At 49.3% G+C, this 24583-nt stretch overlaps 1 protein-coding gene across 1 annotated transcript in view; it reads right to left on the bottom strand.

Annotated features, from left to right (window-relative positions):
- Window positions 1–438: 438 nt before the first annotated feature.
- The window catches only part of CAPN13 (calpain 13), a 66546-nt gene continuing 42401 nt past the window's right edge, over window positions 439–24583 (bottom strand). The window contains exons 9-23 of the mRNA XM_036335549.1: window positions 21621–21695; window positions 19824–19969; window positions 18386–18528; window positions 17527–17721; window positions 16295–16497; window positions 15734–15770; window positions 15308–15364; window positions 12316–12373; window positions 12162–12220; window positions 10681–10749; window positions 8807–8882; window positions 8018–8146; window positions 6684–6739; window positions 6072–6128; window positions 439–4213 (exon numbers count right to left, since the gene is read on the bottom strand). Of these exons, the coding sequence (XP_036191442.1) occupies window positions 6102–6128; window positions 6684–6739; window positions 8018–8146; window positions 8807–8882; window positions 10681–10749; window positions 12162–12220; window positions 12316–12373; window positions 15308–15364; window positions 15734–15770; window positions 16295–16497; window positions 17527–17721; window positions 18386–18528; window positions 19824–19969; window positions 21621–21695 (1330 nt within the window). The 3' untranslated portion in view covers window positions 439–4213; window positions 6072–6101. The remainder of the gene's footprint in view (window positions 4214–6071; window positions 6129–6683; window positions 6740–8017; window positions 8147–8806; window positions 8883–10680; window positions 10750–12161; window positions 12221–12315; window positions 12374–15307; window positions 15365–15733; window positions 15771–16294; window positions 16498–17526; window positions 17722–18385; window positions 18529–19823; window positions 19970–21620; window positions 21696–24583) is intronic.

The raw sequence follows: 24583 nt of genomic DNA, 5'->3' as shown, positions 1-24583 counted from the left end.
AGAAGCTCACATAGCTCATCGGACAAGGCCTTTCTGTGTTCCAGTGGCTGCTTCATTGCACAGAGGACCAGATGAGTGAGGAGAGGGAATTCTCTGGACTGAATGCTGGCAGTGGGAGTCTTTTTCCTAACTGGGTGTGATGAAGATCCTGGAAGAAAGCAACTTGAACTCTGTAGCATCAAAGTAAAGGAATGCTGGGCAGAGTTGTACTAGAAGTTCTAGGCAGGACATTGAACAAGAAAAATAAATCAAAGCCACCCAGATTGGGATGGAAGAAATAGAACTCTCTGTTTGCAGATGATATAATTATGTCTATACAAAATCCCGAGGAATCCCCTGAAAACTACTAGAACTAAAAAATGAGTTCAGTAAAGTGGCAGAATGTAAGATCGATATACACAAATTAATTTTTATTTCTATACATTAGCAGTGAACAATCTGAAACTAAAATTATTTGTAATAGCATCATAAAGAATACAATACTTAGGGATAAATTTAACAAAGAAAGTGCAGAATTTCTACACTATAAACAAAAATTTTTTGAAAGAAATTAGGGAAGATCTAAAAAAAAAAAAAAACCACAGAGAGACATCTCACATACATGGATCAGAAAACCGTATATCGTATATTGCAAACATGGTGATATCCCCAAATTGATCTGCAGATTTATGCAATTGTTATAAAAACCCCAGCTGCCTTTTTTTCCACCTGCAGAATTTAGCAAGCTGATCCTAAAACTTATATTATATTCAAGGAACCCCAAATCACCAAAACAATCTTGAAAAAGGAAAACCAAGTTGGAGGACTCACACTTCCTGATTTCAAAACTTACTAGACAGCTACAGTGACCAGCCCATTGTACTACTTGCATAAGGACAGATGTAGAACAATGGAATAGAATTTAAAGTTCAGAAATAAATCTTTACATTATGATAAATTGATTTTTGGAAAAAATCAATTGATTTTTGGTGCTAAGACAATACAATGGGGCAAAGAGTAGTCTTTTTGAACAAAAGTAGACACCTGGATACACACATGTAAAACAATAAAGTTGGATACCAAATCATATCATATACAAAGTTACATCAAAATGGATCAAAGATCTAACTGTAAGAGATAAACTATAAAAATGTTGGGAGTAAAACATAGAAGTAAATATTCATGATCTTGGGGGTCTGCAATGAATTCTTAGATACAATACCTAAAGTATAAGTGACAAGAGGAAAAACAGATAATTTGCATTTCCAAATTAAAAACTCATGTTCTGTAAACAATATCACCAAAAAACTTGAAAGACAACATGAAGAATGAGAGAAAAGTTTTGCAATCACAAACACAATCAAGGGACTTGTACTAGAATACAGGGCTGGGCAAAAATATGTTTACAGTTATAATACAACAAATAATCATAACACAAGAATAAACTTTTGTATATTCACAACTGTAAACTTACTTTTGCCTATCCCTCTCTATATATCTTGCAACCCAGTCACAAAAAGACAAATAACCCAATTTTAAAGCAGACAAATGATTTAAATAGATATTTCTTTAAAGAAGTTATACTAATGGCCAATAAGCACCAAAAACATACTTAATATCACGAGCCACCAGTGACCTGCAAATCAAAACCACCATGAGATATCACTTCACACCCTCTAGGATGCCATCGTAAAAAAGACGGACAACAGCAAGTGCTGTGGAGGATGTGGAGAAATGCACTCTCATTCACTGCTGGTGGGGATGTGAAAACGGTGCAGCCGCTCTGGAAAACAGTTTGGCAGTTCCTCAACAGGTTACATATAGAGTTACCATATGACCCAGAAATTCCACTCCTAGGCATACACCCCAGCGAAATAAAAACATACATCCATGCAAAAACTTGTATACGAACATTCACAGCAGGATTATCCACAATAAGCCATGAAGTAGAAAAAACCTAAACGTCCATCAAATTATGAATGAATGAATAACATATGGTATGTTGACAAAAATAAAATATTGACACCAAAAAGAAATGATGTCTTGATACATTCTATCACGTGGATGAACGGTGAAAATACCATGCTAAGTGAAAGAAGTCACAAAGGACCACATATTATATGATTCCAATTATAAACAGATACAGAAACTAGAATAGAGGTTGCCTAGCACTAGAGGTGCCAGGCAAAATTACGAAGTGACCGTTAATGGGCATGGGGTTTCTTTTTGTGGTGATGAAAAATATTCTAAAATTACATTGTGGTGACGGTTGCACAGTGTTGTGACTATACTGAAAAGCATCGAACCCTACAGCTTAAATGGGTAGACTGTATGGTGTGTGAGTTGCATCATAATAAAGCTCTAAAAAGAGAAAAAGTTGGCAACAACAATAAAAACGTGTTTTGAATGTTATGATTGGGGAAGTGTGATATGTGAGTAAATAACACGGGAACCCAATAGGGCTAAGTCTAAGACCTGAACTCTTAGGAGTTAGGTAACTAACCCCGGGCTGAGCAGACAGTAAGGGCAAAGGCCCTGAGGCTGGGAAAAGAATAAAACATGAAAGGAAATAAAATGATGCTGTGGCGGTGGAAGTAGAGTGCAGGAAGGAAGAGAGACACAGGGGTGGTGAGATGGGAGGGCAGGGGCCAGGCGATGCAGACCATGTTCATGATTCCATACATTTCCTGAATATCAATTGGAAAACACTGAAGGATTTTTACCTGGGGAGTTCAGTGATTGGATTTGAATCTTTTAAAGTGTGCTCAGACTGCAGGAAACTGATTTGAGGGATATGGGTGGACATAAGAAATCAGATAGGGAGCCAATGGAAAAGGCCAGGAGAGATGATGTCTGAGAAATCTGAATTGAAGCAACTTTAGGAGAAAGTGGGAGGAAAGGATGTAGAGACAGTTGGCTCTGGATGGGTGTTTTTCTGTAAAGAGAGGAAAGCGATGGAGTTGTGGCTGGAAATTTAAGAGGGAAGCATGTTTAAATTGGAATTAGAAGGCTCCAGAAGAAAGAGAGAGAGAGGTTTGGTATTCAGAAGTCAGAGGAGAGCATTCATTCAATCAAACCCTTGAAAAGGTGGAAGGTAATTAGATCCAGGACATCCTCAGAGGAACATGCCCTCTAGCATAATGGAGGAAGGTGGGAGATGATTACAGATAAAAGTGGGTTTGTAGATTTGGAGGCAGGATTTATTCATCCGCCTGCCTCCAATTCTGCGAAGCAACCCATGAGCCAAGAGTGAGTGGATATGCTTTAATGTGATGGCAGAGGGCTGTGATTCACAGGGAAGTCGGGGGAGCACTCTTAGGGTGATGACAGGCATTACTGAAAGAGACGGAAACACACATAACCATGCAACTTACATCATACTTCCTTCTGACATAATCTTAAGGAACAGGAAGTGTGAGAAAATTAGTGCAGAGGGAGTTGAGACCCTTTATGGGAGAAAGGATAATTGAGAGTTCAGTTATTTCAAAAGTTCAAGCTTTAGGTCCTACATGCAAAATTAGCTTAAAGATACAATTGAAGAATCATTCCTGATATTGGAAATCATGCAGATGGAGATAGGAATCAGGCAAATTGGAAATGATCAAGTGTTCTATTTTTAAAAAGGATTGAAAGGGGAATTCAGGAAAATATAGTTGAACCTAATTAACTTGAATATCTGCAATGTTTGTTGACTTCTGTTCATTAGTAAGCACCAGGTATTCATCAGGAAATGTTTATGCTAAAATATTATTTCTTTATAGAGACCATGTCTGTGCCTTAATTTCAAGGTACATGATTGGGAGATTAAATAAATGCTGTTGACAAAAAGAATAGGACCCCAGAATGTGTTGATTACATGTCTGCTGCATAGGGGACTGGACTCTCCAAAGGGACATTGGCATACAGAGAATGGTCACCAAAAGGTCCTAGTTAAGAACCATCAGAGATAATGAAAGAAGAGAGGCTTTGGGGTAGGCAGCAAAGTATTTGAAGGTCTGGCATGTCCAAATCTATTTTTCTAGAGTGGTCCAGAGAGTAGAGCTTGAAGCATGGATAGAAAGTTCCAGGGAAGTAGATTGTTGCCGCTAGATAAAGAACACCTAACACTTGAAGGTGTCCAACAATGGAAGCACAAAATATTGAGCTCCCCAGTTCCGGAATATTCTATCAGACTCTGCAGGGGCTTCTGCTGTAGTAGGGTGGGATGTAGACTATGTATCTGTAGGTCTGTTCTCTGAAAAGTAAAAATGTAAAAGAAAATGTTACATGGGTGTTAAATTCTTCAGCGCACTCATGCTAGAGAAATAGATGCTGGTGTCTACAGATGTCTGTGATGCATCCAAAGCTACATAGTGAGGCAATGGTAGATCTGGGGCTGGACCCAACTTTCACTTCCCCAAGGTCTGATCATTTCTGTTGCTCCACACATTAATGTTTGCTGTGATGCGTGATTGCCTTACCTCATTGAAACGTCAGTTAAGAATTCTAAAATCAAACCAGACCCCTATTTTATACCACACACAAAAATCAACTCAAAATAGATTAAAGACTTGAACATAAGATCTTAAACCATAAAACTCCTAGAAGAAAATATAGGGAATAATCCTCTTGACATTGGTCTTGACAATGAGTTGTTTGAATGGACACCAAAAGCAAAAGCAACAAAAGGAAAAATAAACAAGAGAGACTATATCAAACTAAAAACCTTCTGTGCAGGCAAAAGAAATCAACAAAAATGAAAAGGCAACCTGCTGAATAGGAGAAAATATTTGCAAATTATATATCTGATAAGGGGTTAATATAAAAAATATATAAAGAACTCATATAACTCAGTAGAAAAAACAAACAATTGATTAAAAATGGACGGAAAATCTGAATAGATACTTTTCCAAAGAAGATATACAACTGGCCAATGGGTACATGAAAAGTTGCTCAACATGACTAAGCATCAGGAAAATGCCAATCAAAACCACAATAAGATATCAATTCACACCTGCCTGTTGGAATCACTATTATAAAAAAAAGACAAGAGATAAGTGTTGTACAGAATGTAGGGAAAAGGAAACCCTTGTGCATTGTTGGTGGAAATGTAAATTGATGCAGCCACTATGGAAAACAGTATGGAGGTTCTCCCCAAAATTAAAACTAAAACTACCATATGATTCAGCAATTCTACTTTTTGATATTTATCCAAAGGAAACAAAAACAATAATTTAAAAAGATGTCTGCACCCCATGTTCAATGCAGCATTATTTACAATTGCCAAGAGATGGGAACAATTTAAGTGTCCATCAACAGATGAATGGATAAAGAGAATGTGGTGTATATATACAATGGAATATTACTCAGCCATAAAAAAGAAGGCACTTCTGCCATTTTCAATGACAGGGATGGACATTGAGGGCATTATGCTAAATAAAATAAGTCAGACAGAGAAAGACAAAAATACCATATGATTTCACTTTTAATCTAAAAACAAACAAACAAAAACCCAAACACAAAAGAAAACTGAACTCACAGATACAGAGAAGAGATTGTTCATTTCCAGAGGTGGGGGTTGGAGTGGGCAAAAGGTATAAACTTCCAGTTCTAAGATAGATAAGTCCTGAGGATGTACAGTGTGGTGACTATAGTGAATAACATTTAGTATATTTGAAAGTTGCTAAGAGAGTAAATCATAAAAGTTCTCATCATAACAAAAAAAATCTGTAACTATGTGTGGTGACAGTTGTTAACTAAACTTATTGTGGTGACCATTTCACAATATATACATATATCAAATCATTGTTAGATACCTAAACTAACACAATGTTAACTATCAATCATATCTCAATAAAAAGTAAATTGATTTAAAAAACAGATTCTAACTCCCTCACTCATGACTTTCAGGCCATTCTCTTTCATGAATGCCCACTGGTCTCCATGACTTGGATGAAACCTGCAGCACTGGCCTGAAAACCTCAGGTCCCCCTTGGCTCACACAAATAAGGGCTCCTTAACCTCTGAGGCTGCTCCTAGGGAGAGGGTCTTGTGTGCAGGTGAAGGGGAATTGGGCCCCAAGAAGAAATGATTCTAAAGCTGCCATGTCTTACCTGGTCTCTGGGGTCTGCTCTGCTCCTGCTTCAGTTGTACATGACCAAGTTCATCCACTAGGAAATAAGCATTCTCATCACAACCAGTTTTACACTCACGAGCTTCACACAGATGAGGGCAAATGGTACCCTCCTCCCTTGAAAGATCTCTGGCTAGTCTCATCAACCCTTTCTGGCTAATTCCAATCCAAGCAGGAGGTCCCGCCCCTGTCACAGCGTATCTCCTGCTACTCCCTGCACTGCCAGGCAGTGGGAGAGTAGCTGAGGTCGACCAGCTGGCTGGGCCAGGAGGTTCTTTCCAAAATGCAATGGGAGGAAGTTTAATGTACAGTGAGCTCAGCAGGTGTGCTTCAGTTCCCGCTTGGATTTATGACTTCGACATAATCCTCTGCTTTATTAAGCTATCGGAAAAAAATAAAATGTCTGCCAAGCTCCTAGAGCAGCCTTGGCAGCCAGCAATATATAAAGGCAGTAATTGGAGGCAGAGGGGCCGGCAGCTTGGCTGGCCTCTGACAGACTGTTCGATATCCTCAGGGAGAAAAATGCCCCTGGAATCTGGGGAGGAGAGGAGGGCTGGGCTGGTCCTGTCTCTGGGAGGGCAAGGCGGCTCACCTCCACTTCTGTCAGGTAGAGTCCTTTTCCATCCTTGGAGAGGTTGTGGAAAGTCTCTACGGTAGAGAGGAGAGGAATCAGGACAGGCTGGTATAAAAGCAAGTGCGGTGATTCTGTGTGAAGCCAGAGAAACTCTCTCCCTCTCCACGGGAGATGATTTGCCTCCCCTTCTCTTCTCTTTCCAGGGACAGCTCGGGCTCAAGTCTTCGGAACTGCTCTGGCTGCTCCGGCCCACATGCCTCTCTCCCTCTGTCTCCCTGCACTATGCGTCTCCTCACTTGGCCGTGGGGCGGTGTGAGCTTGTCTTTGGAAGAATTTCCGGGGCATCGTTTGGGGCACGAACCTCCCTCATCCAACTGAGAACTCTCTGGAACAGGTTTATGCCTCAGGCTTTTCATTTACCCTCCCAGGGCTCTGTTCTCACAATCTTTTTATTTTTTGGATAATCCTCACCGGAGGATATTTTTTCCATTGATTTTTAGAGGGAGAGGAAGGTAGGGTTAGAGACAAAGAGGGAGAAACATCAATGTGAGAGAGACACATCAATTGGTTGCCTCCGCGCACGCCCAACCAGGGCCAAGATTGAGCCTATAACCGAGGTACGTGCCTTGACTGAAATCGAACCTGGGACCCTTCAGTCCGTGGGCCTACACTTTAACCACCGAGCCAATCAGCTAGGGCTGTTCTCACCATCTTAACATGAATCATCTAGCTCAGAGCGGTAGGGTTTACAGTGATGCCACAAGGCAGGGCGGTGTAAGGATTAGAGCTGAGGCCAGATGCCACTGCTACCTCAACCACGGCAGGCCCATTTTGAGCTATTTTGTAGCTTGGGGTTTCACATAAGATTTCATTTACAGCAAAGGGGTATGCTGCTAAAAAGCGTCAAACCTCTGGCCTACAGAGCTGAGTTTCTGCAGCCTGGGGAAAGACCTCCTGCCCCTAGCTATTTGCTGGCTTGTGCAATTCCTCCTGCAGAGACCAAGTCATTCGCCACATGACTATAGAGCAGGTTTAAACTATAAACACAATCTGGAGAGGGACCCAATGATTCGGCCATGACCCTGGAAGAAGCACTGAGTAAACAGGGTGACAAGGAGACGGGAGCCCGGGATAGGGGATCTCCTGGAGAGAGAAGGGTGCAGAAGGAGCCTGGGGACACCAGCCAATGACACCAGTACGCAGGCTAGCGTTGGCTGTCTCTTGGGCAACAGCTCCTGGGGCAGGACTGCAGGCCACCCACGGCCCAGGCTGGGGCAGGAGTGCATCCCTGGTCCCCTCCTGGGTTTCTGATCACTGGGAAGGTCTCCAGGGTGTCCTCAGGTGACACTTACTTGCCATGGCTTCCAGCCGCATCAGGAAGCAGACCAGGCTGGGGAAGCTGACCCTGCCGGCGCTGTCGCTGTACCTGAGGGCCACCAGATCCAGCAGCTCGCTGCTGACGGAGACCCCTGCAAGGAAGTCTGGGCCACAGGTTTCCTGACTTAACCTTTGTGTGAGCCATTCCCCACATGGCACAGTGGAGACGGTGATTCCCACCCTTCCCAGTTTCAGAGTTGTGGAGACCATCGAATGAGATGACATGAGTGCAAGTCCTTGCCCGACCACCAGGCGCTCCTGCAGGGCTGCCTCCTTAGCCCAGGGCTGAAAGCTCTGCCTCCTTGCAGCAGAGAGATGCCATTGATTTCGTTTCGCCCCAAACCCTCTGTGGCGAGTGCACCAGCCTGCCCGTGGGTGTTTAACCCCGACGGCCCGGATGCCAAGATGAAGAGTCCCCGAGGGCGGCTTGGTGGTGGGGTTTCAATCATGTGGCTTACCCTCTCGCAGTCAGAGCTGTGCTGGGGAGAAGGCAGCCGGCAGCATTGACTGGCACGTGAGAACTCAGGCAAAGGAAGCAGAGTCTGAGCCCAGAGCTGGAGGCCCCAGAGGCCGGTGTAAACCAGGGGAGGCCATGAAGCCACAGCTCTGCTGGTCCTGACTGCCCGCTTCGCTGCACCAGCCTTGCCTGCAGCCCGTGAGGGGTGTGCCATGTGCGCACACACACACACACACACACACACACACACACACACACACAGGCGCTGCCACCCTCCATCATCGGGCACAGAGGGTCCCTGCTTTACCTGTATCCTTTATGGCCCTCCACAAATCCGAGCTCAGGAAAACGCCTGTGTTCCTCTGGGTGTTCTGGAAAACGCTCTGACATGGGAAAGAGGCCAGGAGCCTGTGTGAGTCTCAGGGACCATCGTGAAGAGGACGTCCTGGGAGAGGGAGGTCCCGCAAATCCCTTTGCCATCCCTGGAGGCTCAGCTCAGAGGCAGGCAGGGCACCCAGCGGGGGACGGGGGACGGGGGACGGGGGACGGGGAGGCTGCGCACTCTGACCTCCAGCTGCAGGGCTAGGGGGTTTTCTTCTTCCCCAACCCCCTCTCCCAACCTGCTCTCTCCTCTCCCTCACCCCGCATTGGGCTCCTGACACTCAGGCAGCTCGTTGCCTTCTGGGGAGCTGGGGAGCTCTTGAAAGAGTCTGCACGGGGTGATGAAGAGCACAGATTGGCTTACGGCCGGCGGCATGTACCTTGGGCAGGTTACTGCCTCTTCCCAGGCCTGCTTCCCCATCGGCAGCACAGGCCCAAGGGCCGGGCTCCCAGGTGAGTTGCCAGGAGTAAACGCGCAGATACCTATAATGTGCCGGGAGGGTGCCCTGCACATAGTGAGCGAGTGCAGGGAGCACCAAGGCAGGCGAGGGCTGTGTCCAGGACCAAGCACGGTCCCAGGCCATAGTAACCCCAACACCCCAATCTCTACAGGGGGCTCTCCCTCTCCAGCATGGTTCAGCCTTTCCTGATTCACACACTAACCCTGATTGTCCCATACTTCACAGGTGAGGAAGCACGCCCAGGCGGGGGAGGGACTGCTTTGGGCTAAGCATGCAGGCCGTGGGACCCCAGCTGGTGTGTCTGAGGCCGACTTCAGAAGACAGTCAGTGGGAGATAGCAGCTTACGCACCCTTTCTGGCCTTACCTGGCTTTGTTGGTGAGTATAACCACCAAGTGTAGAGTGTTCTCAGAGAGGTATTCATCCCCTCATTCACTCAGTAATTCATAGTTTGGTCATTTGTTTAGCACTTTGAGCACCTACTGTGTGCTAGACACTAAGGAAGGCAGTGGGGAAGGAAGATGGCTATGAGGGAGCCCGAGCCCTAGAGGACCCCACAACCTAATGGGGGGCATGTCAGCCACTGCAGTGCCTGCAAGACCCCCAATGACCCAAGTTGGAGATCAGGTGATAACCTGGGATAGCCACACACACAGGGACTTTAGTTTCCTGCTGCAAGTTCAAGTGTTAGGAGCTGGGGGGAGAACTCACAGGGCCTTGGGGGTGGGCAAGACCCCCCAGGGAGGCCCTGCAGGGATGTTGTGTCTGAGCTGGACTCCCAGGGTGGGTGGGCGCTGCCCAGGCTGGGAGTGCAGGGAGGACGAGCAAGGAGTCTCCTAGTTGGGGTCTGCAGGGATGCGTGGAGTGAGTGGAAGGGCCTCTCCTGGACCCTAAAGGAGGCTCAAAACTCAGAGGATCTGGAGCACAGCTCTGAGGAGGTTAGAGTTTGTCCTGAGCACTGGGATGGCCATACACATCTGTGGTTTTGATGTACCTTCCAGCATGTGGAGGGGCAGGGAAGGAGATGAACTGGCAGCCTGAGGATGCGGCCGTGTGCCAGGGGAGGGATGTGGGGGCAAGGATAGCTGGTGGTTTAGCTACACTCTACGGCGGGCCCTTTCTCTCCATCCTCCAAGAGTGATCCTCACCCTGCCACTCCATCGGGCACTGCCTTCTGGTGACGCATGTATGGCTCCCCAAACACAATGGGAGTTCTCTTTGAGGCCTGGTGAGGCTCCTTTTCTTTGTACCCCTCAACCCAGGTGCAGGAGAAAGCGCCCACTACTATCTGCTAAACGGGATGGAACAAGAGTGCTAGTCCAAAGCAAACATGCCGGTACCTGGCAGCAGACGAGTCGACTCCACAGCCTGGAGAACTCCTCCTCGTCGAGCTGCCCGTTCACTTTCAGCTGCCGGGAGTTAAGAGTTAACCAGTCCAGCATGCACTGAGCAGAGGGGCCGCAGGTCCCACCAACAAGCCCTCCATCCTTCAACTAGTGACATGGATGGGGACTGGGCCTCATGCCAGCTGGCTCCTTCTGCATCTGAAAGGGACCTGGCTTAGATTTATTTTACAAGGCGAAATGGAGAATTGGAAGGAGAAGAAAGCCCTGAGAAAGGGGAGGCCAACATCTCTTGCATCCAGGGGAAGAGAGAGAGCCCCAACCACAACCTTCACCAGTTGAGTGGGAACAAGCCTGAGGGGGTCATGGCAACTCCTGAAACAGCCTGAGACGTGAACGTGGGCCAGGTGTGCATGTGAATGGATGTCTTAAAACCAGCCCTAGCCATTCCATATGATGGATTTCATGAGAACTGATGACAAGAAAAGAATGGATCTCGGAGGGCCTGGAGTGTGAGTAGGAGGAAGGGTAGAAAAGACCCGCCTGCTTTGCTGGGGGTGGTGACTCCTCCAGGGCTACCTGCCCCAGGCTGGGGGGATGCTATGGCCATTTTGATTCATCTGCTGGCAGAGACGGGGCCTGATTTATGATTTCATCAAGAAGCCCTCTTGTTTGACAGCGATGACCTTCAAATTCCCAATCAAGTCCTGTTAGGAGTGAAAGAGCAGGGTCTGTCTTCCTCCCAGGAGACCACCCACACCGAGGGGAGCGCGACAGGCATGCTGGGGGCTATGCACACCGGAAGATGGTCTTTCCTGTCTGCCAGGGGAGGGGCCCACATGGCTCATCAGAGAAAGAAGCCAGGGGGGGAGGCAGGAGACCTGGGTTTGATTCCCTGCTCTGCCACGTGACTATGGAAACTGGACAAGTCACTGGATGGCCGACCCTGTCTCCCATCTGCCCCTGGGTTCCAACTGCTGTACAGACTGAGGACTTTTCCACAAGTCTCAGTGCTTCTATAGTTGCTTGACAGATGGTAACTATTGTCATTGTTGCTGCGGCTATTTTTAAAAATATATATTTTTATTGATTTCAGAGAGGAAGGGAGAGGGAGGGTGAGATAGAAACATCAATGATGAGAGAGAATCATTGATCAGCTACCTCCTGCACACCCCCTATTGGGGACTGAGCCCGCAACTCTGGCATGTGCCCTTGACTGGAATCAAACCTGGGACCCTTCAGTCCGTAGGCTGACACTCTATCCACTGAGCCAAACCAGCTAGGGCACTACGGTTACCAATATTTTGGAGAGTTAGGGGGTTAGACTAGAATCCACAGAAACCCGGGCCCTTTGGTGACCTCTCAGAACCAAGAAAAAGAGAGAATACTGAGAGAAAGGGTTCTGTAACATCTCATTAGACTCCTTGGGAGGCCCACAGAGCAGATGGGGAGGGCTGGGAGATGACGGCAAAGGATACATCCATCAGCGCCACGATGCCCCGGCACGCATCCAGAGAGAAGGTGTCCTCTGGAGGTCCTGAGGGGGTAGAACAGGCGGGACTGAAGGGTCAGGGAGGGTGACATGGGGCTGGCTCGGCAGTGGGGATGACGTTGGGAACAGCAGGTCCTTACCTTTCAGGAATTCCTGGTTGAGAAGTCTCTGAAGCTGGGTGGCATCAATGCTTAGTCCCTGGTCCAAACAAAGGAGGAATTATCCAGTGCCCAGGAGCTGAGGGACACATCTGCCTGGCTCTGCAAAGCACTCAGATTGCTAGTCACAGTTCCCACCCAGTGCCCAGCTCACCTCTGTCAGGAAGCCTCTCCTGATGGCTCCGGGCCATGGTGATACTCCCTCCCCGGGACCTCTGTGGTGCTGACTACCAGACGATTGATACCTTGTGTGGGTACCTTGCATTTATCTCTTCATTCGTGATTGGACTGAAAGCAGTGTTTGCTTCCCCCCCCCACCCCCGCCCCCATGCTTTGCACTTGGGAGTCCCTCAGGAGAAGTATTGCTGAATGAATCAATTCAGCCCCGTAGGTATGTTTCCCCATCTGCTTCCAGAAAGAGACTAAGAAAATTTGACTATTGAATGTACATGTGTGGGGTTGTGGAGGGGGGCAGGGAGTGAGAGATTAAAATGCTGGGAACCTGAGCTAAGAGAAGCTGCTCTAATTGAACCCATTACTTAATGCTGGTCTTCCCAGACACTGAAGCAGGAAGGGGGAAGCAATTGAGGTTAAGGGGAGAGAAACATTTCCTGGCCTGAACTTCTGGAGGCGTTAACTGAATTCAGTTTTCTATGAGGGACATTGAGTGGCTGCATGGGCAGTGTCTTCCATGATGATTTTACCGAATAGAGCTGTTCTACACGTGGCCGTTTCTTACACCAGCCTGGTCAAAGCTGAGCAGATGATGGGACATTAACACCCTGGCAAAGCCTTTACACGGGGAAGGAGTTGGAGTGAGGACTCCCAGCGGGTGGCTTTGCAGAGTGGTGCTGGGTCAGGTGGAAGAAGGTGCCTCCTTAGGGTCTTCTGAGAACCAGCACCCCATTGAGGACATGCTGTCCCCAGGGTTGGCCTCATCACACAGAACTGAAAGCAAGAACAATCCTGCAGCCTGTACTTTAGCTAGAAGGATGACCCCTCATGAGGCCCCCAGAAATGCTGCCAGTGTCTGAAATTGGCCCTTAGGTCATTCCTCCAACGTCTCATGGGTCCGGGAAGTCCTTTTGGTGTGCTCACCATCAACTGAGTTTTTTCCTCAAAAGAAACATCATACCTTGCTTTGCAGAGCAGCTGACATGTTGGTGAGGAACTCCAACCAACGAGAAGATAAGCAGCTTTGACGCATGGATCCTATCTCCCTCTTGCAGGTCTCCCAACCTCCCAGCACAGCCCCTGACCTGGACCCTGGACCAGTCACCACCAGGATGTTTGAGGAGATGAGGCTAGGAATGGAGAGGAACTTTGCCTCAACGAATTCCCAAAGAATTGCACTCTGTCTCTACCACCTCAATAGAAGTTCCCGAGGACTGACACTGCATTCCCAAAGCGTAGCATGGTACTTGGAATGTCCTAGGTATTGGGACATGTTTACCAACTAAATAAATGATGGACGGGTGGGCCTGGCCTGCCCCATTAGCAACCTGTCCTTGCTGGCCACAGGTAGCCCCTGGGTTATGGCACCATCCCCACTACCATGGCTGATGAAGGTGACTCGTGGTAATGGTAGCAGTCCTAGGAAGTCACTGTATTCGTTTAAGGCTAGGTAAACGGATACAAGAGATCAGGAGGAAGGACACAGCGAGCACATGGGCTTTTTTCTTTTTGCGCTCACAACTTTTGAGTATAGCTTGCAGGTTTTGCAGAAAGATGCCGGGTTGGTGCTGCTCCAGGGTGTCCGGGCAAGGGGTGAGAAGGGACCGGAGTCCAGACTGGGTTCTACTCCCAGCTGTTTGGCACCAATCTGTGTCTCATTTCTACAAAGGCCCCATATGGGCTCCAGTGACCCCCTCTGAAAGGCATTTGGTTGTTGTTTAGAAAAGTCCTAATTAGGGAATCCGTACCATTTATCACCTCCCAATTTATCATTACATTTCAGATGTGCAGGTGCATAGACCATGTTGAGGATTTGCCACTCACCCCTGAAGGAAGTTTGGTCTCAGGTCCTGCTGATCAACTTGGGGCAGTGACCTGAGCTTGGGCATCTGCTCTAGGGGAAGCTAATCTCTCTTAATTCAATGCAAATTGACTGAGCACCTTCTCTGTGCCAAGGGCAGTGATAGGTCTGGGGACAAGGAATGCATATGATGTCATCCCTGCCTTCAGGACCTCACAGACTGTATCAGGTCAAGAGCCTTTTGAATCAGCCCAGATGTAGACCTGAATCCTGGGCCCATATTAATTTCAAGGAGGTGCTCCTTGCAACCTGCACCCTACATGCCAGCCACATTTTTTACTTCTCCTTGAGTTTTCCTCCGAGCCCAGGCTCATGAATAATTTCCCTTTGGGCTGCCTCCTGGCCATCACCGCCCCAGCAGCCGTCTGAATGTCTGGCATCCATCCTGTCCTTGGCCTCTGCCTGGCCTGGGGCTGGCACCATCCACACGATCATCTGTATCACTTTCCACCCAACATGATTATTAATGGTAAAAAGCCCATCGTGCAGAGCCCTTGGCAGCTGTTTTTATCCTGACAAGTCAAGGAGTTCTTTATAACGGTTTATAAAACCATTAAGAAAATCCCTTGTGTACATAGGTGGCTTGCTTGGCAGGAAGAGTTCTGTTGGTGATCTCTGCAGCTGGCTATCTCCCGGGAGGAATGATGCCAAGGTTGGTGGGAGCTGGCAGAGCAGGAGAAGGAAAGATTTCAAGGGATGTTGCCAGCTGCTTGTTTACAGATTTATAAAGCTCTACATTCCATCCCAGATGTCACCCAGGTGGGACGTCATTTCTCTCCAGAGTTTGGTAGCCAGATCAGTTCCGGAGATGTCCAGAGAAGGAGGCCGATAAAATAACCCATGAAGTTACCTTTCCTCTCTGTCATCCTGATAAAAGCCTGGGACAGATTTCCTTCCCTCTGGTCCCTCCATTACCTGTCCCCATGCTGAGTACCATACCTGCTGGGCATATTTGTAGAAAATGCTTTGTTGGGAGCCATTTTCTGGAAGACTTGCCTGGATCAAATGGAAAATAGCCCACATCAAATTTTTGGAAAAGGAAGGCACCTGTCTGGCACAGTGAGGGCACAAGAACCCCCGACCTGGATCTGGGACAGGGGCTTCATCCAGCAATCGGATGAAACCTTTAGGGGAAGGGGAAAATGGAAATTGGTGGAAAGAAGATGGTTGGGCCCAGCCTGGCCTTGGAGGCCTGGCCTTGGAGGCCTGGCCTTCTCCCCTCTGCCCTGCCCCTTTGAGCCATCATCCTCCCATTATAATGTTTGTTTTCATTGGTCAGTGATGAGGCAATAAGGAAGAAGATAGAAGCTCTTGGGGATGGAATATGGCCAATGACACCTACCCACCACCTTCCTGCACACCTACCTGCAGTGCTCTGAGGTTGAAACCGCTGCCCAGGTTCCTAGAAAATCAGGGGGACAGTGTGACAAGAATGCCCGCTCACTGTTCAAAGGGGCCTTGCATATGGAGGGCACCCCAGGGGGGCACTGACGCCAAGGACTGAGTGGAGCGCCCTAGGCACAGCAGGCTGTGAAGTGGGCGGCTCTGACAGTTGGCAGACAATGACCATCATGACCACATGTCCAGTCTTTTGGGCCATCTGGTCCTTAACCATTTAGGAAGTGGTTCCTGTCACAAGATACGCATGGACAGCAACCCTCATTGCCAGGATGGCAGGTAAGCGTCACCTCAAGTTTACTCTGACTGGTAGCCCAGTGGCTGCCTGGCACGCTGGACTGAGAAGGCTCCGCCCATGCTCCACTGTGAAGACCACCATGACTGCGGAATGTCTGCCTCGGGTCCAGGAGAGGGTGAGCTGTCCAGCAGGGTGTACCTTTGCTGACCCGTCTTGACCATGGACATGGCATTGAATGTGTTTTAATGGAATTAGGTAGAATTTGCAGTTAGAACCCCAGAGGTTCTTACCGGTCCGGGTCTGGCATTTTCAGGAAGATTCGAAGCAAGAACTCAACTGCTTCTGTGCGCGCAGACGCGGCCACCACATAGGTCCCCGGGCTCAGCGTGAAGCACTTCGTGAGGTTGTACTTGGTTTTAGTCACGATGCCCTGGTCAGCACTTCTGAATCGGGAAAAAAAGGTGGACGGCAGTCTCTCCCGGAAGTGCTGAAACTATAGGAAACACGGGATGGTGAGAAAGCCCCCGTGGGTGTGCGTCCCAGCCACCAGGGAGACCCTCCACCTTCCAGACGCCTCTCCATTAACCAAACAGGCCCTAATGAGGGAGATGGTGCTAGGCCAAACCCTCAAAATGCAAGAGGGCTTAGACCGATATTTAATATAGATGCTAACACTATAATGAATGCAAAGAAATATGACAAGAGTTTTATCTCATTAAATCTAACAGCATCCTGGATTCTGGGTTCACCTCTCTGCTTCCCTATATATGAAGAATTTCATGGAAACTAGTGAGACTGTTTTAACACTGGGTTCCTCCGGGAGCCCCCAGGCCCCTCTGCCCTGTACCTTCTGCGAAGCTCTCTCTGTATTGCTGCAGCGGGGCTCCCCGCACTTCCCCATTTCATCTTCCCAGCAGAGCCCTGAAATTTCTTCTCATTGGAGAATAATAGGCCCTGATCATTTTCCTTTTATTTCAATATTTTCTTAGAGATAAAACAATAAATATAACACAGTTCCCATTACCGGATGTCACATACATATTACGCAATAAAAGCCCCTTACTAAATAAATTTTCCCCAGTACAGTCGAGCATGGGCATTCCATTTAGAATGGTTACACTGCATGACATGATTATTTGTGAGCTCCGCCTTGGGGGAAAACAGGGAGAAGGGGAGAGGGTTTTTTTGTTCTTTTTTCAGGGGCTGGAAACAGGGCTGTGCTACAAGATGAGACGGGAGATAGGCGGCTGTCCCAGGAATGCACCAGGGTTCTGGATGGAATCTCCAAAGTGATGCTGTTGACATGCCCAGCAGGCCCAGTGGGTTGGGAGCCTGACTTGCTTGAGCCCTTCTGGCAAAAGTAATGATGAGCTTAGTTCTTCTGCACAGCCAGCACCGTCCTGTGGCTCTGTGTGTGTGCACGTGCATGCACACATGTACGCACATGTGGGTATCGTGTCCCCTACAATGTAGAAGATAAGGTTTTCCCTGCTTCCCTGCTCTCCTCCTCGCCTCCCTCCACTGGGCCCTCGTTGCCCTGCCCAGACTCCTGATCCTGCAGAACTGACTTGCTCAATGGCAGCAAGAAGTGTGAATGTGGGGGCATGGTGAGGGCTCTTGGTCCATGGGTGTCAGTCCGTAACACTTGACCGACAGACAGCAACAGAGGCGTGAGAAGCCCAGTGAGGGCGGTAGTGAGCCATACCTGAGGGTCGACCTGTGGGGAAAGAGAAGAAAGGCAGAATCAGAAACCCAAATCAATACCCAAGGCAAGCAGATCCCAGCAGCCCGGCTCAGAGCCCTGCATTCCTTCTTTCTGTGCGGTCTGCCTGTTGCCTGGCACACCCAGGGATGAATGGGGACCACTGCACATGGCCCCTGTGGAGCTGTGAAAAGGGAAAGCGAACCCATTGTGGGGAGCAGGAAGGGAAGGACCTGGAGGAGGGGAGCAGGTGCCTGAGAGGAGGAGACTCGCCTATTGTCAGCTCAGCCAGATGTGGTTACTCATCACAGCAATGATGACAAAATTGGGAGGAAAAGCAAGACGTTGATAGGGCCTGGAGGTCAGACAGAACCTGGACCACGGTTTGAGCAACAAGCATTAGAGCGCGGCACACCAGGAAATGCTGGTGTGGGCGGGTGTGTCCCACTGTAAACGTGGTCAAGTCTAATCCTCTCTCTGTCAGGTTTTCCTGCAAGTTTAGAGTTGGACCGGATGAATTCTATAGCCCCTTTGGGTTGTATCTCTGAGGCTGTGGTTTAGTGACATCTCCTAGCCTGGTTGGCTGCTCTCACCCCCACCCCCCCACCCCCCACCCTGCCACCCCACCAGGTGGACACGAATGTCCTGAAAGGACAAACCCTGAAGCAGGCGGCCTTACCTTGTACACCTGGAAGTTTAGTGGAAATTTCCCATCTTCTGCCTTTACATTTTGTGGCCTGATGTTGAAAGACACGATGACATTGTTGCCTTCCACGCTCTCGGGCACAGAGAAGAGGTACTGTGTGTCCCTCTGAAGTCCTTCTGCAAGAGAAAGAGCTGGCGCTGGAGTTCAGCTCAGCTCCTGGCTCCTGGGACTGGGGGGTGACGGGGGGGGACATCGAGTTCAGAGAGCCCTGGGGGTGGTTGGTGGTTAGAACCTCTGGGTGTGAAGACCTAAGGCCCGGGCCCCAGTGTTCATAGTTACTAGCTGTGAAATCAGCTTCTTTATTTTGTGAGCCTCAGTCTCCTTTTAAAAACAAGGAGGAGAAGTACATTCACCACTTGGTGAAAATGTTTCTTCAACTACAGAGATGAGACCCGCAGAGTGAAGAGCCTGGAGGTTGAAAAGAGGGACCCCCTGGGGCGTGCCTCTCAGCAACCCATTCAAGACAGGCAGGTGCCAAGGAGAGGGAATGCACATGTCTAGGTGCACACACACACACACACACACTCACACACACACTCACATACACACACTCATACATACACACACACTCATACACACACCCCACACACACCCACATACACACACCCCACACACAATCATACACGCACATGCACACACACACATGCACACACCCACACACACTCATACACACATGCACACCCACACCCCCCCACACACACATACACACATGCACATGCACACCTCCCACACTCACACACATGCACACACACACACACATACACTTGTTTCACAGCCTCTCCTATGCAGGATATGTAAGCACACTCAGGGTCACCCTCACAGGGAGCTGTCCCACTCATCCTTGTCACATGTGGGGAGTGGGAGTGCAGTGAGAGTAGGTGACGCTCCCAGGGTCACGGCCAACATGATTTATCTCCGGAGCCCGGAGCCAGGCTCCGAGGGCTTCCTCTGCATCAGTGCCCTGCGGCAGGACACGCCGGCCCGTATGCCTGGGTGGTGCTCGTGGTGTCTAGGGCCAGACAGGGATTACCGATCCCACTGTTCACAGGAGGGGGGGCTGAGGACAGACACCAGCAACATTCCCAGAGTCACAAAGCCAGTACGGGGCAAGGACAGAGTTCAACCTAGCCCTCCCACTGTCCTGGAAATGACTGAGGAGCAGTGGGCCTATTCTGGCCCTGGGAGACAGTGGGAGAGTGAAAGGCCAGGAGACACATTTGAGATTCTCCTGCCCCCCCCACCAGCACCCATTTCCCTTGGGGAAGTACTGCTATCCCTTTAGGCTGACAAATTCCTCTCCGTCCAACTTCAGGCTGATGGGTCAGAATCAAGAGCCATTCAAAGCTGAAACTAGGATGGGGCCAGGGCTGGCAGCATGCCGCCTGCCAGGATCATGACCAGTCATAACTACCTGTGGTGTTCCCTGGAGTCATGTGGTTCTTAAACATCATTTGGGACCATCTTTCATGGGGCATGTGTCCCAGGTCAAGGCTGACTGGAAACTGGTTACATATATACAGGCAGGAGAAGTTGTCTTGGAAATCTCGACACGACATCCTGTTAAAAATAGATACACGTCACTTAATGAGCACTGTTTTTATCCCCAGGGTGGGGGTTCCCCTCACTTCCCTGTACTTTTGCATGCCAGCTGCAGTGTTCACTGACTTACCACTCTCTACCCCAATATCAGAGCCTCCTTCTCATTCTGGGTCACCTGAGGTCAAGTACTCTTCCGCTCCCTGCCGTGGCTGGGAGGACAAGGGCAGAGGCAAATCCTGGGTTTTGCATGTCACCTGGCAAAGGCTGGATCGCTGACTGCCATCTCCTTGACCCACAGATCAAACTGCCAGGCTGCTCCCGGCCAGCAGGACGGCGGCCAGTCCCTCTGCCAGGAGTCCTCTGCGCTGCGAGGAAACCACCTTCCCCTGGGGCCCTTTGCCAATTTCATTGTCGAGGTTTTTATCATCAGAATAAAATGAATTCAGCACCTAACATCTCACCTCATGCTGTGATTAAAGTGGAGATACTGGAATATTTTTCCTTCTAATTTACATTCGTCCCCCTGGTTCTTAATTACTTAGACCCTGCCTCCTTTTCCCATATGCTAAATCTCATTTTCTGTATCACTAAGTAAACCAGACAGCCCCTCAGAGAAATGTCCCTCTTTTCCTTTAAGATGAGAGCATACGGCCAGAAATGTGTTTTCACAGCATCTAGTCCTCCAACAGCCACTGGGCGGAGACACCAGTGTCTGACTGTGAGTTCTAGAGCCTGGGCTGGGCGACGAACCGAGCTAACTCTTTTGGAATTCCTGCAGGAAAACTGGGGAGCCCCCAGCTCCCAACAAGAAGCACAGGAGAGCCCAGTGGGGTGTGGCTCAGCAGTTGAGCATCAACCCAGGAATCAAGAGATCACTGGTTCGATTCCCAGTCAGGGCGCATGCCAGGATTCCAGGCTCAATTCCAGGGGGTGTGCAGGAAGCAGCTGATCAATGATTCTCTCTCATCATTGGTGTTTCTATCTCTCCCTCCCTCTCTCTTTCTCTCTGAAATCAATCGTATATATTAAAAGGCTAATATGCAAATTGACCTAATGGCAGAACGACTGGTTGCTATGACGCTCACTGACCACTAGGGGGCAGATGCTCAACTCAGGAGCTGCTCCCTGGTGGTCAGTGCGCTCCCACAGGGGGAGCACTGCTCAGCCAGAAGCCGGGCTCATGGCCTCTGCAGCAGCGCTAAGGATGTCCGGCTGCTGGACATCCCCCAAGGGCTCCCAGACTGCTAGAGGGCTGAGGGATCATGCCCTTCCCCCCCCCCCTGCCCCCCGACGAGTGAACAAATTTTGTGCACCGGGCCTCTAGTAAAAACATATTTATTAAGAAGCACAGGAGATAACAGGCATGAAAACCATGCACCCCAGCTTCCAGGAAACTTGTTTTCTAAGCTCCAGTGCCAATTTTCCTTTTACCCTTAACATTTCCTGGAAGTTCCAATATTTCAGAGATGAAGCATCTATCACCCAAAGCGAGAACACACCAGGAATTGCCCATTCAAAGCATCTGTCTCGGTTGAGAAAAAGGCTCCCTCTACACAGCTCTCTGCAAAGCCAATCTCTAATCTCACAAAACTTTAGGGAAAGGGGAACGCTTGAGGGTGTGGGCAACTGTTAAAGATTCAAAATGCAATTTTAAAAGAAGAGTAAATACCAAAACTCGCCATCATCCTTGTTCTCATACAGCTGGCTTTTCCGTGGGTCCTGGGTTTCCTGCCACTCCGGAGACCTGGGTGTGGACAGATAGACCATAGGGTGAGGCCTCCCAGAGCGTTCCATCTCAGCCACACGTGGCTCAGCAGGGGCCCGTGGCCCAGGCCTCCACCGGTGCCCGGGTACAAGTGGAGGGTGTCATTCCACCTCATGACAGGATCAGTCATTCTCTATGTGCTGAGGGCTTCCAGGCCTTCGCCAGCCCGACCCTCTTTTCAGCGCTTTGGGTGGATACATGCCAGGGTCCATCCCATGTCTCCACCAGAGCCCCACAGTGACCTCGAAATCACCTCGTCCCAAACCGGACTCCCCTCTGCCTCCTCCTGGTGCCCGAGCAAGAACATCCAGTCATTCATAATAATGATTTCGTGATTCCAGCTCCCAAACCCCTCCCAAAGCCACCCACATGTTTCCATCCCCATGGCTGTTTCCCTAGACCCCCATCTCCCTCTTCGTCTTCTAACTGGTCTCCCTGGGCTCAGCCCTGCCCACTTTCCCACCCATTCTCCACACTGACCTCAAAATGATTTTTCTAAACCAAAAATCTGAGTATGGCATTTCCCCGCTTAGAACACATCAGCGGTTGCCTTTGATGCTCATGATGAAGGTCAAACTCCTGAGACAGCACCTTGACCTCTGCCCAACCCTCCGGCTTGACTCAAGCACTTGACCTGTTTCCCTACCCCCACCCTTGAATGCTACACTCCAGCAAGAATGAACGTCATCCCTTCCTTAGAAATCCCGTTATCCTCCCTCCTGCCTTTTGGCCTTCACCATGACGCTCCCTCTGCCTGTAATAGTCTTTCTCCCTTTTGTCCTGTAACCCAGGAATTTCACTTTTCTTTCCTCCTAAAAGGCACTTTGGCTGGAAGCTTTGCTTGTCCCCCTCTGCCACTTCAATTCCACCTTGGGTCAATGGCCGCCCCCCCCCCCCCCTTTGAGCTCCATGGCACCCTCTCCCACTCCTGTCTCAGCACAGGGTACCCTGTGTTGCTTGTTACTGTCTGTGTGTTACTTGCCTTTGAGTCAGCTCTGACTCCCAGCCGCCTTATGAGCGATGGCTCACCAGCCCTCTCGGCTCCTGTACGCCCCTGCCTAGGGCTTCCTTTATGGAGTCATTTCCTCTCACACCCGGTCTTTCTCTTTTCCTGCCTCCTTCTATTTTCCCAGCATTATGGTCTTCTCCAAAGAAGCTTGATTGACTGTCCCCTCACTGGCCTCCAAGTTCCACGTGCTCAGTGAGCCTTGCTCACCATGGTAATGCTATCATCATGGGGCTTAACACATGCCTTGGCACACAGTAGGCATGCACTAATTGTTTGCTTGCTTAATAATTAAAATTATCCACTTCATGAGGTACTGTGTTCCTGAAGCTGGTCCTAGGACCTGAGGTGAAGGAGGAGACCCTCCCAGGCAGAAGGGAACAGGTTGCCCCCTCCTCAGCCCACTCCTCAATGGGGAGGCATGCTCAGGGGCCACAGGCCCAGAGGCACAGGCGGGTAAGGAGACCTTTCTCTGCCAGTGGCTTTCCTTGAAGGCCGAGGGAGCCGGGTCACCTTTGTGCTGGGAGAGCCAGGCAGGCAGCACCCCTCAGGTCCTGGCTGCAGGCTGAGCCAGTCAGATGTGCTATTGTAAAATGGCAATTTTATAATTAAGCGATAATTACATTTTCTGCAGTGTGTAAGGGAAAATAAATGTAGTGTAAATCAATACGCTATTGATTCATGCGAGTTTGCCTTCAGTGTGTGCGACTGAAATTTCAATTGTGGCCGGGATTAGACCATCCGGCTCTCTCCTTCCGCCCCCATTCTTTAAAGAGGAGAGAGGAAATAGACCACCTGCGTGGAGACAGTGCTCATGCAGTTCTGCCGCTTCCTTCCAGCCTGGTTTCTGGTGGGAAATGGCGAACCTCAATGTTCAGCCCCAACACCTGACCCTACAGAGCCGGTCCCTGCGGTGTACACATCCCTCCCTGCTCAGAGGCCTTCAGAGGGTGTAAATCCAAACGTCTAAGCTGGCATTGGGTTCAGCCCCAGCTCCCAACACCTCTCTCTCCAGATCCTCTGCCCCAGGCCAACTTGTGGGCCTTGAACACACTGTAAATGTTCCTGGCTCAGCAGGTGGCCTGCGTGCCTACGCAGGGATCTCTTCCGAAGGGAGTCATACCTGCTTTTGGAAGCTGAACTCAAGTTCAACCTCATTCAAGCTTTCCCTGAACATGTGCCCGCCCACCAGAGGCTTCCCATCCCTGACATCCAGTGTCCCCTGCTGCCTCCCCTGGTCATTTGATATTTAGCCTGGGAGGCCTGGGCAATAAAACAGCAACTCAGGAATTCACATTCACACCTGTCCTCCTTACCCAGGGGACTGTCATTGACATTGGCTCCTCCCCCCTCCTAGTCCCATAGCCAAATGGGAATCAGGGACTCTGGCTAATTGTATCACCCCCTAGACTTGATTTGGCAGCTTGGGGTGATGATTGGGAAGGAGAATTGGAAAGGATTTACATTGGAAAGGGCAAAGGGTAGGCCTGGGAAGGAAGGAAGAATAGAGGCAAGAAAAAATGGAGAAAGGGTCAGAGTGAAAACATTGTTCAGTGGCTCCTGGTTTTGCAAATTCATTCTTCTTCTGTGGAGGGGGTTCGGCAGCCCAGTGCACCAGGGGCATCTGAGGTCACACCCAGGTCTACGCTGTGAATTCATGTGGCTTGTTTCCTCCCTCTCCCCTCTCTCCCTTGCTTTCCTTCCCTCTACCCCGATCCTACCCTCTACCCCGATGGCATTTCCATCTCCCAGTGGCTGAGGGCCACCTTGTGCAGACTCACCTGTCAGCCACTGGGGCTCACAAAGGGTCACAGTCCCTGTCACAGCCTGGCTGGGGCCACTGGACCACATTCTGGGCAGG

The sequence above is a fragment of the Myotis myotis genome, unplaced genomic scaffold (genome assembly GCF_014108235.1).
Source record: "Myotis myotis isolate mMyoMyo1 unplaced genomic scaffold, mMyoMyo1.p scaffold_m19_p_14, whole genome shotgun sequence".
Classification (NCBI taxonomy): Eukaryota; Metazoa; Chordata; class Mammalia; order Chiroptera; family Vespertilionidae; genus Myotis; species Myotis myotis.
The sequence above is the reverse complement of the archived record's forward strand: the minus strand, read 5'-3'. Positions and strand labels throughout refer to the sequence as shown.